The 17,431-nt window shown below is 43.1% G+C and overlaps 1 protein-coding gene across 1 annotated transcript in view; it reads right to left on the bottom strand.

Moving 5' to 3' along the window:
• LOC147692933 (inter-alpha-trypsin inhibitor heavy chain H3-like) overlaps positions 1-17,431 on the bottom strand; it is a 395,157-nt gene that overhangs the window by 130,711 nt on the left and 247,015 nt on the right. The window contains exon 15 of the mRNA XM_086939194.1: positions 9,782-9,838. Coding sequence (XP_086795320.1) covers positions 9,782-9,838 — 57 coding nt within the window. The remainder of the gene's footprint in view (positions 1-9,781; positions 9,839-17,431) is intronic.

The raw sequence follows: 17,431 nt of genomic DNA, 5'->3' as shown, positions 1-17,431 counted from the left end.
ATCTCTTCTATTTGAATTGATACTTTAAGCAGAATGAAGTCTATTCTTTTACAAACAACTGTGCCTCTAACGTCATCAAAAGAAACATATGATCTGCAAGTTGCAAGGACAACAGCAGAGATACATACCCTTTTATCAACAAATTGCCCCGTATATGTCGTAGAAGTGTTAAGCCAAATCTTAAACATGTCTGATACCAGTGGCATCGCACATGTATTTAAGACAATTTTTTCGGGACTGTTAACACCCTTTGAAACAGTTCTGGGCATCTTCCCGAATTTTGCCTATTCTGTCTTTGGCGGCTTTTTGCTTCTTCAGCACCGATATGGCAAGCCAATACACAGGCAAGACTCTAGCAACAATGGAAGAAACGATCCTAGCAATACGATACTGAGACCGTATCACTAAGGTGCTCGGATTGGCCCGGCTAAGAGATCTGAGTACAACTTGGTTTCTTTCATTCAGACCGATCTGGCAAAATTGCATCATACCTGTGCTTCAATGTCTGCTATGCGGAGAAGAATGCGTGTTGGACATCTGTCTTACACTACAATCAGCAGTACCAATGGATATCGATACTTTGCTAGGTCCTGTAACGACTCATGCATCGTGTTGTCCCCAGCAGCTACCGATTCTGATGACGGCATTCGTTGAGACTTCCCCACTACGAATAGGTGGCGTCGAAGTATGAGAGCAAAGCAGCACCAAACAGGTAGAGCCTTCTGTGAGCATTGCTGATCCAACCATCGATGATAGCAATCACGCAGAGAACTGCACAGTGGCAGTATTTTCAAACTTGGCCGAACTTTCACCTGATGTGGTAGACCAATTCTTTGCAGGTCTGTCTGAAATAATGTTCTCTCCAATCAACAAGAATAACTCTTAAATAAAAATAACGAGCACACAGCGTTCCCTGGTCTCTGAATTCGGCCTTTAGTTTTTTTAAAACAAAGCTACAGAAAATATTTGGAACTTTTCCCCTGAAAGCGAAATTATTTTTTGACAATACTTTCAAAATATTTACTTTTTTTTCGGCACATGGTACTCTGCTTAAAGTAGAACTATTCTTAGAGAACGGAGCTTCTATTTTAGGATACTAGAGACAATATTTTACCTCAGCCTCTAGCAGATATACAGCAATTTGTATAAATATGTGATGAAATGGTCTCGACCTTCTTTTCTGTATTTAGAGCCATGTCATGTGTAATTTTCGCAATTCGTTCAGCTGATATATATGCATTTATCTGAATGATAACACTGCTTGAAAAGCGAACAGTACAAATACTCATTTTTCGTGTATTTAACGTATACCATTTCAAATGCGAAATATGTATTTTGGGGTGGGCCGGAAAAAAACACATGCACCATTGAATGTTTACTATTGCTTAGTTTTAGTAATGATGGACATCAATTCGTGGAGTGGGTGTCGTGTTCTTATCTAGGACCCTAATTCGATATTCCCGATTTATGCCCTTGTGAGGTTATAATCAATAATGTCCTGACAAAGGCATAAGAATCAGATTCAGCAGTAATAGCCCATTTATTTATTTTTATTTTATTTATTTAAGCTTATATCGCGCACAGCTACCCACAATGGGTTTCCCGGCGCTAGGGATAGACTGAAGAAGAAAGGAGGAAGTTTCACCTAGCTTGGGCCACAGCAGACTATTGGGCACGTTGAGTAAAAAGCAAAGTCTTCAAAGCCTTACGGAAGCGAAGCAAATTGGTCTCTAGTTTTAGAGCCAGTGGGAGGGAGTTCCAATATTTGGGGCCCAGAGTAGAAAAGGAGCGACCTCCCATTTTTGTCAGCTTCCATCTTGGCATAATGAAGTTTCCCATGTCCGATGACCTTAGTGGACGTAGGGGTCTATAGGGTGTTATCAACCCTTGGAGGTAGGCTGGGGCACTGCCCTGCTTAACCTTGAACATATAGCAGAGTGCCCTAAATTTAATACGTTCAGGGATGCTCAACCAATGAAGGTCACGTAAGGCGGCCTTGGCTGAAGTGCGTCTGGGGATGTTTTTTAACAGGCGCGCAGCCGCATTTTGGACTACCTGCAACACCTGTAAGGTGGCTTTATCTGCGCCCAAGTAAAGAATGTTGCCATAGTCCAGGCGTGATGTTACAAGCGCCTGGACTACGGTTCTGCGGGAGGAGAGTGGAAGCATCCACAGGATCTTATGAAGCCACCGCAGCGTTCAAAAGCAGATGGCCGCAACCTTAGTGGCCTGTTGTCTCATGCAATCTAAAGCACAGCACGGCTACTCCCATCGACTCCTGGAAAGCACAACGCGTTTTTTAAACAAACCAAGCCTCCAGCATCCCGGGAAAACCCCCCCGTGCTTTTGTTTTGATTTGAACAAGAACTTGTGAAGTCCTGCAAGAACTGTTAGTTCTTGGTGACGTCTTATGTCCAACCTTACGTCAAACCGGGCACCTTTCAGGTATAAAATACCAACAGTTGCCTTAAGCAAACACACGGTGGTTTGGAGCAGAGCGGCCATCTACTTGCCCGAGAGCCCAGCTAATGCGAGTGCCCGCGGAAGCCGCCCCTCCTGTTTGACGCACTGAGAGAGACGCTGTCTTTTTCTTCAGCCGAGAAAATCCAGCTCCGGTGTTTCCAGCCTACCCTTGCGGGTTGCTGGGATATCGAGTCCTGAGGAAAGAGATACCAGACATCCCACATTCTATTACCAAGGTACAGAGCTGACTAAACCCTTAGGAGAATTCTTGATGCATATTCTTGGCAAAACTATCTTAACCAACTTAACTTAACACTGCTACTTACTTGTCCCATCCCACGTATTAGGCTTAGGTCAGGTACACCGGAGTAGGCTTAGTTAGAAGCACCAGTTAAGCCTTTTAGTCAATGTATTTATGTATGTATATATTTTATCCATTTTAAAGTATCATATGGCTAAGAAACCGTATCAATGCTTTTACAGTATTATTTCATAATACTACTTTTAGTGTGCGCAATTTACTTTACTTTAAGTATTGCAATTGTGGCAATTCATTTCTCTTGCATGAGAAGGAAGACTGCTCAATAAATAACACCTTTTTATTGAAAACGCTCATCTCTCTATTTCTCTGCATTCTGGTGACACTAAGTATGCACTGCTGACTGAGTGAAATAGCTGTCTATTGGCAGATCTACCACCTTATATTCATGAGTCTGCCCTGATGGCGCATCAATAGGTTTGAACTCCGCCCAGGAGTAAAAAGTCTGAAAAGCACAGGCTGGATGTGCAGCCATTACAAAAGCAACTGCTCCCCTTATCATTGACACCTTGAGCTTTGAGGTGTTCAGGAACTGCTTCAGTGCAATTGGTCCCTATAACAATAGGTGTTGCCATGATGAAGGGATTCAATATAAAATTGAAATCAAAGAATCAGAAAACCCACAGAATGGGGAATACCCTTTTATAAGTCAGGCATGAAAAATCAACAGAGTAAGGGGCTGCCTTATTCCCACTAGGACATAACCATGGTTACTACAGACGTCTCCAAAATGGCATAAAATAGTTCAAATCTGTGTAATCAGTGTAAACTACTCAAGCCATATCGACAAGATACGTCCCCCTCAATGGTCACCAACTGTTGCGTACCTTATAACTTTAATGTAACACTACACGAGGTGCCTTCCCACCCACGGGTGACACAAGTGAACTTAGTTCAATGCACCAATAATGAAATTGAAAGACAAGTTATTGTAACCCTGCAAAACACTATTCAATGAGTAATTTACTTAAAAGTACTGTTTTAGGGTAAGTAATAATCCGATAAAGGGACTATTCACAGTATCACATACACTGTACTAAGAAGAATGGCCACTTTTATGTTAAATGTATTTACTACTAGAGGGACAATCTAGTAATAAATACAAATTATAAATAATGAGGATAAAATGAACACTTCCAGCATCATTAAAATGTAACTTACATATTTATCTAGAATCTAACACCCTATGGCTGACTTCTATGCGCTAAACTATGAGAGCATGAAAGGAAGAGCAACTTGCATCCTAGAGTTCCTTAGGGAAAAGAGATGCACTGCATTCTTTGTTGATGGCAAAGGCTATCTTGATCAGTGGAGGCATGAAGAGTAAACACCCACTGCTGTAGCAATCAGCGGGTCTTCCACTGGAACTTGGTTTTATCAGCTTTATTATCCAGGCAAAATATATCAGTTGTGAAGTGCAAAGTGCGCTGGCAGCAGGTGTGACCATCTCTGGCAAAATCATGGGTGATAATCTGGGCTTAGATCCTCTCTTGACAAGTGGTCAAATGGCAGTCCTTATATTCTAAATCTTTTCAGAAACTGGAATTCCAGACATAAATGTAGGAATGTCTGACATAGAGTATGTGCATCAAGATATGCATCCCAGATGTTTCCTTGGTTACATATAAGGTAGGCCTGGGCGGAGTTGGAGGAGTTCCGCTAAGCGGAACTCCGCAAAGTGACTCAAAAACTCTACAAGGGGCAAAGAGCATTAGGTTGTGAAGTGTGTGCTGATTTTGAGCACGGGGTGTTTGTCCCCTTCTGGAAAATCAGCACAAATGGCACCAGACGCAGCACAAGAGGGCGCTGCTTCTTTCTGCCGCTCGAGTAGATGTCCTACTTGAACCTTAATTGAGAAATCTTGCCAGGAGTTTGTCTGGAGTAAGATTTCCCTCGCTCACGCTCACCAACCTAACGTTGGTAAGCATGAGCGAGTAAGGTAAGCACTCTGCTTTGCTAGGCGGAGGAGAGAGTTTTGGATCTTTTCACGCTATGCATAGCGTGGAGTGGGAAAAACTCTGCAACGGAGCTGAATTTCATGCCATGGCCTGATATAAGGCAAAGGGATGTCAATCTAGATTACATTATTTTGGTTATATGTCTGTATATGTTCTAATTTAACCTTGACATGATGAGGAGTAGACATTTGACCTAGAGGAATGTTGCATTAGATGTTAATGACACTATCATAGTTCCCAGAAATATAAGGTCTGTGTTCAAAGGTAGGCATCACAATGATTCTGCATAAAAAAGGGAACATGGTGGCTTTCACTGCCTAATTTAAAGAAGATGGTGGGCTCCATGAACTATGATGGAGTCCGGACCCACATGAGATGGAGTCGGACCTTAGGGACTTTATGTCAGGAGTAATAGTGGGAGAAGATGGGGGAGGAAGCAATTGTGTAGGCTAGAGAGCTGTGGAAGATAGAGACTTCACTTCAGAGGGGTTTGAACACATTTGCTAAGGGGTCAGGGAACAGTGGCATTGGGTGTAGGAGAATTTGGAAGGGCAGTGGACATGACGGGAGTGTCTGTGCATGGGGAAATATCAGGAGGCATGTGTGGGAGAGTAGGCAGTGATGGCAAGGTAGCCAAAGGTGGGTCAAGTGGGAATATTAGGAGTGTTGGGTAGAAACTAGCAGACGAAAAAAGGGGTTCAGTGGGGAAGTAGTATTTAAGAAAGCTGGAAGATCTGAAGAATAATGAAGGTAGGCTTGTTGATGGAAGTGGGGGGGCTGGTGGCAGTGTTGGGGTGTAAAGGGAGTATTGAAGGTGTATAGGTAACAAGGGAAGGAAAAATAGGAGCAATTGGAGGGGAAGTGAGTTAGTAGTGATATCAGAATACAATTAGTCAGATGGTAGCATTGGTGTGTGTTGAATGATGAAAGCAGAGATGCCCCAGCAGCGGTGGGTTTCGACTTGTAGCACATTGATCTGAAGGTAGGAATCAAAAGCAGTACCATGTCAGCTTTAAACAGCTGTAGGGAAAGGTTGGAGGCAATCCACTTATTATTCTGTTGTTTTCTGCACTTAGAGTAGTCTGACCTTCTTAAGATCAGTCTGCACAGAATGATAAGCATGAAGGGGCATATGCATTGTCTCATAGATATGGAGTAAGGTCTTACCGTGTTTTAAAGGAGGAAGTCCACTGGTGCTGTAGTGGGTGTTCCCATGCAACACCCATGACTTTTGATGCTGCCCCAGATTTAAAAAATCATGTAAACTTGGGGCAGTGCCAAAACCTTATGCCTCCCTAGAGCAGGCGTAACAAGGAGAAATATTTTCATTTTTCCTCGTTTTTTCTTCTTTCCATATGTGCTGCATTCTGAGGCACATATAGAAAAAGGAAAACACCACTCAGAATTGTTTTTGTGCAGCAAGGTGTCAATTCCATTTGTGCACAAAAAACAAATCTACTAATAAACACAGACACCATAGCACTATTGTGCATGGGTGCCTGCACTGATGCTAGGCAGCCAATGGGGCAAAGGACAGGAATGCACTGTAGTTCATAAATACGGTGCATTCCTGTCCATTCATATTGGCATAGGGCAGTGCAGTAAGAAGCCTTATAGGGCTGCACTATGCCAATTTCCCGTATATGAGGCCCTAAGTGAGTGTGGAACAGGTAGTCCTAATTATGTTATTCTAAATATAAATGTGATGATATTTACTGAGTTAATATTCATGGAAAGGTCAGAATGATGCAGTAATATTTTTTTTTTAAAGTATAAAAACAATATATTCCAGTGTTGCTCTCACGTTTAACCATTAGGGCTTCCTCTGTGGATACTAAATGCCAAATTAGTTCTCGTCCTTGAGTGGAAATCTCTTTTGTTGGTAGACTAGGAAGGCAATTTTATATGTCGAGTGTGTCTAGTTTTTTTATTTTAAGTATTGCTCCTGTGCAGTGCTTCAGATTTGACTGGAATGGCTATCTGTCTTTTGTTATGTTATTTTCTCTTGGGATGTTTTTTTAATATGTTAACATTGTTTGACTTTGGTATTGATAATGCAGAGGCAAACACTCTGGACATTATGGTCCTGATTCACAAAAGTAATCTGAGACAAAATCCTACCTTTACGACTTCCGGTATTCACAGAAGGCATTTAGGAGTATTAAAGTTAGGATTTTGTCTCAGTTAATCTTAAATTTTGGTCTTAAGTTAAACTTAAGACAAACTTAAATTTAACTGAGACAAAATCCTAACTTAACGACTAGGATTTTGTCTCAGTTAAATTTGTTTGTTTTAAGCTTAACTTAAGACCAAAATTTACGTTTAACTGAGACAAAATCCTAACTTTAGTAATCCTAAATGCCTTCTGCGAATACTGAAAATTGTAGTTAGGATTTTGTCTGAGATAACTTTTGTGAATTGGGCCGTATGTTATTGTTCAATCAGTAGAGTTACTCATGTAGCATTGTATCAGAGAATTTTGAAGCCAATTAATGATAAAGGTAAAGTTTTTCAAAGTAGAGATAAGTTGCTTTGGTTGACAGTTGTTGAGCTTATTTGGAATGTCACACTTTGTGGCTCACACAGTAAACACACAGACAAGACAGATTGCAAAATATCCCACTGATCCCATCAGTGACATAATAAAGGCCCCCGCAGCCCTGCTGTGCGGGGCCCCAAAGCTTCAGGGGCCCCTCAACACATTAGCCTGGCCTGAGAGCTCCTGAATGAGAACGGAAGGGGGCCCTTCCATGTACTCAGCAGGGGACCCCTCAAGTTTCAATACACCAGTAGATCCCATGGATGTGTTGGGCAGTTGGATCCTCAACCCCAGTGATCATAATTTCTCCTCTACCTGACTCCGAAATTGGGAAAATCATCAAACATTTTTGCAAAAGCAGTGGGTGGGACCAGGTTGAGAAGTATACTGTAAAAAAAGCTAATTGTGTTTTGATTCAGTTTCTAAGCATAAAGTGGATTAAATCATAGGCTATCCCTAAAGCTAACTGATGCTCACTATTACTAAGCAGCTGTCTTTGAGAAATAAAGGCTGACTTAGTGCTTGAGTAATAAAGGCAATCCTAGTTGTTCAATCAGAGTACTTGTAAAGCGCGCTACTTACCCGTGAGGGTTTCAAGGCGCTGAGGGGAGGGGGGTGCCGTTACTGCTCCAAGAGCCAGGTCTTGAGTAGTCTTCTGAAGGCGAGTAGGTCTTGGGTCTGCCGTAGGTGGGTAGGGATAGTGTTTCAGGTCTTGGCGGCGAGGTAGGGGAAGGATCTGCTGCCAGAGGTCATTCGTTGGATGTGGGGGACAGCGGCGAGGGCGAGGCTAGTGGAGCAGAGCTGGCGGGTGGGGGTGTAGAAGCTGAGTCTGCTGTTCAGGTAGGCAGGTCCGGTGTTGTAGAGTGCTTTGTGTGCGTGGGTGAGGAGCTTGAAGGTGATCCTCTTGTGGACAGGGAGCCAGTGTAGGTCTCTCAGGTGGGGGTGATGTGGCTGCGGCGGGGGACGTTGACAATCAGTCGGGCTGAGGCGTTTTGGATGCGTTGTAGTCGTCATAGGTGTTTGGCTGGGATTCCTGCATAGAGTGTGTTGCCGTAGTCCAGTCTGCTGCTCACGAGGGCCTGTGTCACCGTTCTTCTCGTTTCGGTCGAGATCCACCTGTAGATCCTGCGGAGCCTGCGGAGGGTGTTGTAGCAGGAGGAGGAGACGACGTTGACCTGCTTAGACATGGAGAGGGAAGAGTTGAGGATGAATCCTAGGTTGCGTGCATGGTCGGTGGGTGTCGGTGCTGTTCCAAGTGTTGGCAGCCACCAGGAGTCGTCCCAGGCTGAGGGGGTGGGTCCGAGGATGAGGACCTCCATCTTGTCTGAGTTCAGTTTCAGATGGCTGCTCCTCATCCAGTCGGCGACGGCCTTCATTCCCTCGTGGAGTTTGGTTTTGGCGGTGTGTGGGTCCTTGGTGAGGGAGAGTATGAGCTGGGTGTTGTCGGCGTAGGAGATCATGTTGAGGTCGTGATGGCAGGCTACTTGTGCGAGGGGGCCATGTAGACGTTGAACAGTGTCGGGCTGAGGGAAGAGCCCTGGGGGATGCCGCAGATGATGTCGGTTGCTTCGGATCAGAAGGGTGGGAGGTGGATGCTCTGAGTTCTGCCGGAGAGGAAGGACGTGGTCCAGTCAAGGGCCTTCTCTTGGATTCTGGCTGCTTGGAGGCGTGTCTTTAGAGTGCGATGGCAGAGTGTGTCGAAGGCGGCTGACAGGTCCAGGAGGATGAGGGATGATGTTTTGCCATTGTGTAGTTGGAGCCTGATGTCGTCTGAGGCAGCGATGAGGGCTGTCTCGGTGCTGTGGTTTCATCTGAATCCGGACTGGGACGGGTCCAAGATGTTGTTGTCTTTGAGGTGGCGGGTGTTGAATATATAAGTATCTTCTAGTCCCTGAGCTGTAAACAATTCAATACCTAGGTAATTATGGTATAGTAGACTACTAAGGGCATACACATGGTGAGAAGTTAACTCCTCAGAACTCTTTCCAGTGAGACCATTAGCATAATTTTCCCCTATTGAAAAACCAGACATGACAAAGTTTTTTCTGTATTAATGACATCAAATTATAAGGTCCTGGGAAGTAAATTCCTCAAAATTTTCTTCATTGATCAAGATTTTATTTTTATCAGAAAATAAAACCAATTACAATATGGCATTTAGACAGTAGCAAGTAATGGCAAATAGCATTGGCAAAGCCACTAAATTCGAAAGGAGAGACCTATTGACTTTGCCAGTGCTTGTCTGTATTTATGATTTCCAAAAGTATTGCACCAATTTGGTCAAAGAAAATTGGAAGGTCTGTGAATTGTATTAACTCTTGAGAATCTATGAAATGTAGTTTTATTCCCAGACCTGAGTCTATGATAATGAATGGACCTTTGATTAATATTTTCAACCCTGCTTGAATTAGTGCTACGTTGACTGTGATAACACGGCTGAGTGACTGTATTATGAATGGTACTTTCAATTGTATTTTATCTAATGTTTTTAAATCTTTTTACCGGCAAAAGAATCTCTTGTGACAATTGGAATATGGATGGCTGGTACCCTACCTCCATCTGTTCCCGAAGAAGAGAAGACGCCAAGACAGAAGGAGAAAAAAAAAATACACAGTTAGTACATGTTAACTAGGTAGAATCTAAAAGGCCTGCAATAGGAAAGGAAGCAAAACAAGCAATACTGGAATTGTTGGTATTTCCTGTGACAATATTTTCATATTGTTTAACTTGGTGTACAATCAGTCAGTCAAAGTCACTTTATTCGATCTAATCAAAATATAGATCATACAAGTACATTACAATATGGAGTGGATTTTCTTAAAGTGTCAGCGTGTATATTTAAAGACATGGTTAATGTGTCAGATCAAAATTTACTATAAGCATTGAAGCTAAAACCTCATACAGGGGTCTGCCAAGCACTCCAGAATATCATACGTTAATATGACAATTTTAAAGTCTTTCAATACTACTTAAATTTGTATTAACATAATAATATTGCCTTTATTGCATGATTAATTAAAACCTTCGCAAAGAAATAAAACATTAATTCACATAGTATAGCTTCACTATTAAATAATGCTAAAAGATTACAAAATATGTTGTAATTCTGTAAAATAGCAGGGGAATAAAAAATGATAGGTAAAGTAATTCTTCATAGTTAGTAAAATAGTTCGTCATAAGGCTTGTTCTCGTGGATGGAAGCACCCCGTAAAGTGATGTTTATGGAAAGTACAAAGTTCAATGAACTCGAAGCCGGCCCATGAAGACTGCTGACAGCCTAGCAGCCAAGGTAAAATTCGTAGATCTGATCGAAGCTCTAGTGGTCGGGCTATTATACATGTCTCATGAACCAGCTGGCATAGCATAAAGACCGGTGACTTGTGGATCTTCCAGACTTAACTTTATGTTTGCTTCCCTCATAAACTGAACAAGGCTGCAAGACAGGCGGATATTACTGCCCTCAAAACAGGCCTTTACCGCCTTCCTGCAAGATCGAACCTGACTTGCAATCAGGAGCTGTTTTAGAAACTGTCTCCTTTCCACTCTCAAGCCATTGCAGATGCATAGTATATGTATTATATCTTTGTTTAGATCTCCACACAGGCTGCAGTAATTAGAGGAGATTGTTAGTTTCCATGGAGGAAGGTGGGGCTTTGCTGGTAAGATTCCCAGCCACAGATGAAGGAACCGTTCTTTTGTTATTCTTGAAAAACCTGTTCCTAAGTGTTATTGGGGCTTTGATGACTTGTAGCTCTGGATTACGAACCAGCCGTGGGCCCTCCTGATAAGGGTAGCTTTATCTTCTGCGAGGGATGCAATCTTTACTGATTTGTTTACCAGGCCCTTGAAGCTTTTCTGGGATGAGCAGGAATCACATAGGTCCTGTAAAGCTAGCAGCTTGATTGCTGAATGAAGGTAACTCATTGCTGGGCTATCATTTCTCATTGAGATTTCCAACCACAGGTGTGAATTCAATGTGCCCGGCTCGGCCCCCTTTATTTTAAACCAGCATTTGGCGTAGGCCTCTTTCCGTGAGATTTGCTGCTTTTGTAATCCGAACTCTAGTCTTATTTGAGCTTGTGAGGTAACTTGCGGAAGAATACATTTTATTCCTAGGGACTTGGCAACCGCTGTGTCCAAGTAGCATAGTCTCTTCCTCTCATTGCTTCACTTCCATAAGTGATAGAGGGTAGCAGCCGCGCTCGAAGCACTTCCAGCAAAGGGAGAAGGCTAGGACTGATTATTTTTTGCTTGATATTTTTTAAATCAACTGCCAATATGGTCCCTCTGCCTCTGATGGATGCTTTCTGTTTGGAAAATGAGCAATTTCTCTCAAATATGATTCCCAAATACTTGTACTCCTCTGTTGGCACCAGCAGCCGATTGTTCATTGACCATCGCGGGTAGGGTTTGTTGGGACCTTGGTTTAATACCATTACTTTGGATTTTTCCAGATTTATCGTCAACCCATTTTTTCCAGCAAAGGTACTTGTGGTGTTTATCAGATGCTGGAGGCCGACTGATTAGTAGCAGATCATCTGCATACAAGAGGTTCGATAGAGTTAAGCCCCCCAAGTTCGGGGCGTGATGGTTGCACTTGTCCAGCTCGATCGAAAGATCAGAGACAAAAAGGTTGAACAAGGTTGGGGCCAAGACACAGCCCTGCTTCAACCCTTTGGTAGTTGGAATTTTCCTAGACAGGGTATCTCCTGCTCCAAGTTTATTCTGGACCCAAGTTTCAGAGTGAAGCAGGATTAGCTGGTTTTGAAGGATTGTGGGAATTCCCCACCTCGCTAGTTTGGCCCAAAGTATCCCCCTGTCGACACTGTCAAAAGCTGCCTTATAATCGATAAAGCAGACAAATAGCGGTTTGTTGATTTGTTTAGAGGCATCAGACAGAAGAAAAAGGGCGAGAATATTTGTTGAGGTCCCCAGACCTTCCTGGAAGCCAGTTTGATTGATGGGAATTAGGTTTTTTTCCTGAGCCCAATCTGTAAGTTCATTTGATAAGAGCCCTGCATAAAATTTGGCTTCAATGTCAATTAAAGCAATGAGCCTACAGTTTTTTGGGTCTGACATGGCTCCCCTTTTGTGGATCGGTGAAATAATTGATCCTTTCCAGGAGTCAGGGATTCTCTCACTTTCCAGGATGTGATTATAAAGGGGAAAGAGAGCTTCAACTCAGTAGTTCGAATCCTGTTTAAATATAATTGGCGGAAGACCGTTGGGGCCTGGCGCTACATCTTTGTGACCATTCTTGATTATGCCCCCAAACTGCTTAGTTGTGAAGACGATGGGAAGGACAGGTCCTTCAGATCAGGATTGTTGTTGGTCACTTTGGTGCTCCGGTGCGGCTTCCGCGGATTCGCCAACTTCTGTGTTGAAGTGATTCAGTAGGAACTTTGCCCAGATGTCCTCAGTTATATATGAGTTGATTCCTAGAGCAGATGGATTCTCTAGGATTCGGATGGTCTGCCAAAACCTGGCGCTGTTGTTGTTTATTTACATTTGTATTGTAAAATACATATTTCCATTAAAAATAAGCCTTAGTAAGTTTATATATATTATCTATAAAACCAATTACAGTAAAACATTCGTCCACTTACTAATATGGAAGAAAATAAGAAAAAGTCTACAAATTACTATCATTGAGGGTCAATTGATCCCCTAGTCAGTATTGACAAACATAGATAAAAAGCAAGGCAAGGTAATGGCATAAAAGATGATCAGGCAGCATTTGGAGGAAATCTAAGGCAGGGCGACATTGTGTAAGGGGGAGGGATATTTTTTTTACAATGCACCGTATAAAATTTACAGGAACAAATGAGGCGCAAATTAGATTGTGGTGAAATTCATTCATTCTTTTGCAAGTGCGTTTAGGGAATACATTTCCTTAGGATGGCCCAACATGCACGGAATAAAATGTTGTTGAAATCTTGCAAATATAAAGTGAGGTCGTGAATTAGTGACAAACACTAGGTATGAGTTAACATCAAAAGAGGTAAAAGATATCTTTGAATATGACATTACCATACATTTTTTATGGTTGATTTCCTGTCTGTGTTCCACCTTTTAGCGAAAAAGAGTTTTTTGATTTGTGTTTTCGGTGTTGATAGGCAATTAGCTGGATTTGTAAACAAAAATTGTAACCCTTGAGCAGACAATGTTTCTTTAACATATTGAATCCAGGGAACCTTAAGTGCCTGGTCAAGGGTTAAACAGTCCCTAATGATGCTTTGTGTCAAGGCCACAGCTTTACTTCCTATAGTGAGTGCTATAGTAGAAACAGGGTAAGACGAGCTACATCTGATATATAAGGGGCATTTAACTCTTGGTAGGTATTAAAAGTAGAGTAACTGCTAAGAACAAGTAAATGTTTTTTGAGGAAGGAGTCTTCTATAGTTTGTAGGACATCAACATTTGCCAGGCCCCATACCCCTGCCCCATATGTGGCTACAGATATCGCGTTTGCTAAGTCAATGTGTTGAATGATCTCCAATGGCATGGATTAAAAAAAAGTTATAATAGAGAATATAGCCAAAATACTTTTTTTAGGCAAAAGACATCTGTTAGCTACCATATTGGTCCATGTGGCAATGCTAATAAATAAGACACCTAAAAGAGAAAAGTTTGAGTAATATCTTTACGTTCTGCTATCTTTACTCTGTGTGTATGATTCCCTCCTGAGGCGGAAGCCGGGAGGTTGCTGTGTCACTCTGCTTAGAATTTTAATATTTTTTATTCTGTTACCACCGCATGACTCAATAAGCTCTGAAATCGATTTTTAAAAATTGTATGTTACGATCCGCTTGATTGACTAAGCTTGATTTTAATTTTTATGTACACGATCGGCTTGATTCACTAAGCCTCTTACCTTTCGGTAACCAGAATTTGCTCATTGCACTTTGCTCTCCTCCCGCCCCGCTTGAATTACTTAGCGCGGTCTCAGCACCTCCCCACCACTCGTATTTTCACACTCACCGGGTCAGTCTCAGCCGATTTAGAAGCTGAGGGTATTTCAACATCCCCGGGCGAGCTCAAAACCACAGCAGCCATCTTAGGTGGGGGAAGCGTCAGACGCTTTCTAGTGGCCAGCATAAAAGGGGACGGACATGCCTCCGCGCAGCGGACACGATCAGCGGCCGCGCCGGATTAGCGCCGGAGTCGTGCCCGGGTCCTGCCCGTCTGCGCCCGTCCGCGACCATGACGCGCCCGTGGCATGCAAACACTCTGTCCTTCCCTGCCTTCCTCCTACCATTTCCTACGGTAGGGAGACACTTTTAAATCTCTATTCTAAAAATTGTACCTTTACGCATATTCTTTTTTCTGACCTCTCGACACTACCTTACAAACCCTGTAGCGCACAAAATGGTGACAATAACCCTAGGACACATTGTCCCCTCTTACAGGCTCCCGCCCGTCAACCACTGCTCTTAAAAATATAACCATAAAAGTGGGCCAGATTAACTGCCGATCCCTAGTGAAACACTCCCTAGACATAGCTAAATCCCTGGAGGACAACAAGTGGGATCTTCGTTTTCTCACCGAAACCTAGCTAGGGGATGAAACCAACCCTGCCTTATGCCTAGCCATTCCGCCAGAATACAACATCCTGTGCGCCAATAGACAGAACCTCCGTCCTGGTGGAGGAGTAGCCATAATTTACAGATCACAATGGTCCGTCTCCTCCTTTTCCTATACCCAAATAGTAGGCATTGAGTCACTACCTTTTTGTATTAAACTGGCAGCTAACCTCACATGCTCAGGCCTATTAGTCTACCGCCCCCCCTAAATCCAAGACTGCCCATCTTCCGGCCCTCCTTGACTATGTCTTGCAGGCAACCTCCCGTTATGCAAACTTTACTTTGATTGGGGATTTTAATCTCCATGTAGATAACGCCAATGACCCCACCATTCTTAATTTTCTTTCAACCTTATCGGATGGTGGCCTAAATCAACTCATCTCTGGCCCGACCCATAAGGCCGGACACACTTTGGACCTTATCTGTACCAATCTAGTCGATATTTGTATGAGTGACCCTATCCCGGTGATCTGGCCTGATCACTTTTTTATCCCTTTTTCCATTTCCTTACACCACCAAGACCAACCTAGATTTCCGGCCAAATCAGTAGGCCGCAATTGGAGCAAAATCTCCGCAGACAGCGTAGCTGCTCCCTTCCCTTAAGCCGACGTCCTCTTTTTCCACCAGCCCGCGCCACTGGACTCCCACCTGTGGGGCCCCTCGATCTAAGTATGCCCCCTCTACCTAATGAATCAGTAAAAAACCTAGGGGTAAGATGGGATTCCAGCCTTTCATTCCATAAGCAAGTTCAGATGGTGTCTGCTGCCTGTTTTTCCAAAATCAGGATGGTGAAAAGGTTAATCAATTTACTCCCTAGCCACACCAGGAAAACTATTGTTCAGGCACTTATCACCTCCCACTTGGATTATGCCAACAGCCTGTACATAGGACTGCCCTCGGCTTTTACCGCCGCCTCCAGACAGTCCAGAATGCTGCAGTACGTCTGGTTTGTGGCATCTCCCTCCGTGAGCATATCTCAACACATCTACGAAAATTACACTGGCTGCCAATCAACCAAAGGGCAGAATTTAAAGCGCTAACTCAGGTCCACCGGGCAGTAAAGGGAAAGGGCTCTGCATACCTCTCCTCCTGCCTCCGTCCCTATAGCAATTGCTGTGTAAGTGAATAGTGTTGTCGCTCAAGGTCAAGCGCCAGGATGCCCTCTGGGTGACAGGAATGCGCTCTATAAATATACTAAATAAATAAATAAATAAATGCCAGACTTCTCAGTTTCAGCACAAAACATCTTCTCACCACCCCCAGATTTAAAAAAGTACGCTCTGTGGTAAAACCGTTCAAGTCTGCGCCTCTTCCCACTGGAACAAGCTTCCCATCTCCATCCGGACGATACAGGAAGAACTCCCCTTCCGTAGAGCTTTAAAAACCTTCCTCTTCTGCTAGTTCCATCTGAGTTAGACTTAGCTTAAGTACACATAGGAGCGCCGGGACACCCCGTTGGGGTAGCTGAGCGCTATATAAAACACACTAAATAAATAAAAAGATGGTAATCTTTTGGAATGTTTTCCTGTGATCAAGTTAAAGGTTTTAGATTAATTGACCTAGAGATTCAGAGATGCCATAAACAGGACATACTCATACTCATCAATATGTTTTTGTAATGCCACCCTGGTCCTTGCTATTAGTACAGCGTCATCTGCATATAATAGTATAGGAAAATGCATGTTGTTTACCGTAGGGACATCTGTTGTAGAATTTGCCAGAGGTGTTTCAACACCATTAGTGTAGATGAAGAACAAAAACGGGAGCCTGGACAAAACCCTGTCTAACTCCCCTGTGGATGAGGAACCATTGTGTACATTCCCCCTGACTTCCATATCGCACACACACCGATGCTCGGCAATACAGTTGACAAATAAAATATATATTTGCCTTGTCTACACCCATCCCTTTCCTATTTCTCCAAAGTTTGTAAAGGGAGACACAATCAAAAGCTGCTGATAGGTCCATGAATGCCATATAAATGTTGCCCTTTTTAGCTAGGGTGTACTTAGCTGCAATCAGGTTAACATTTAAACATTGGCCCAGGGTCCCTTTACTGTTTTTTAAAGCCTTACTGTAGTGGAATTAAAAGATTTGTTGCCTTGGGCCAATCCCTTAATCTATTTAGTAATAGATGGCCCATTAATTTAGCTGTGCCGTCCAAAAGGGAGATGGGCCGGTAGTTTTTAGTCAATGAATTATTACATTTTTTCTAGATGGAAAGAATTATAGTCTTTTTTCATGATTCCCGTGGGCCCACCACCACTATTGCATCAAACACATTAGTTAAGCAGAGGCACCCAAAGGGCCCAGTTGTCAAATAAGAAATCTATGGTGTCTCTTGGTTGGCTTCTAAGTGCAAAACACACAAGATGATGGACAGAACGTTGCACAATGGAAAAACATTCACCCCAGTCACAGATCTGGGTTTAATCCATCGTTATTTTGCTCACCAAGCCACCCCAGTTCGGACATGGCCATATGCAAATCAGTCTTGACCCTATGTCTCATGGGAACAGTCCAGACCGAACTGCCAAGCCATGTCTTCCCTGGACTGGAATCAAGCATC

This window comes from Lissotriton vulgaris, chromosome 9, assembly GCF_964263255.1.
Source record: "Lissotriton vulgaris chromosome 9, aLisVul1.2, whole genome shotgun sequence".
Taxonomy (NCBI): Eukaryota; Metazoa; Chordata; class Amphibia; order Caudata; family Salamandridae; genus Lissotriton; species Lissotriton vulgaris.
Note: the sequence above shows the minus strand (reverse complement) of the source record. Positions and strands in the feature narration are given on the sequence as shown.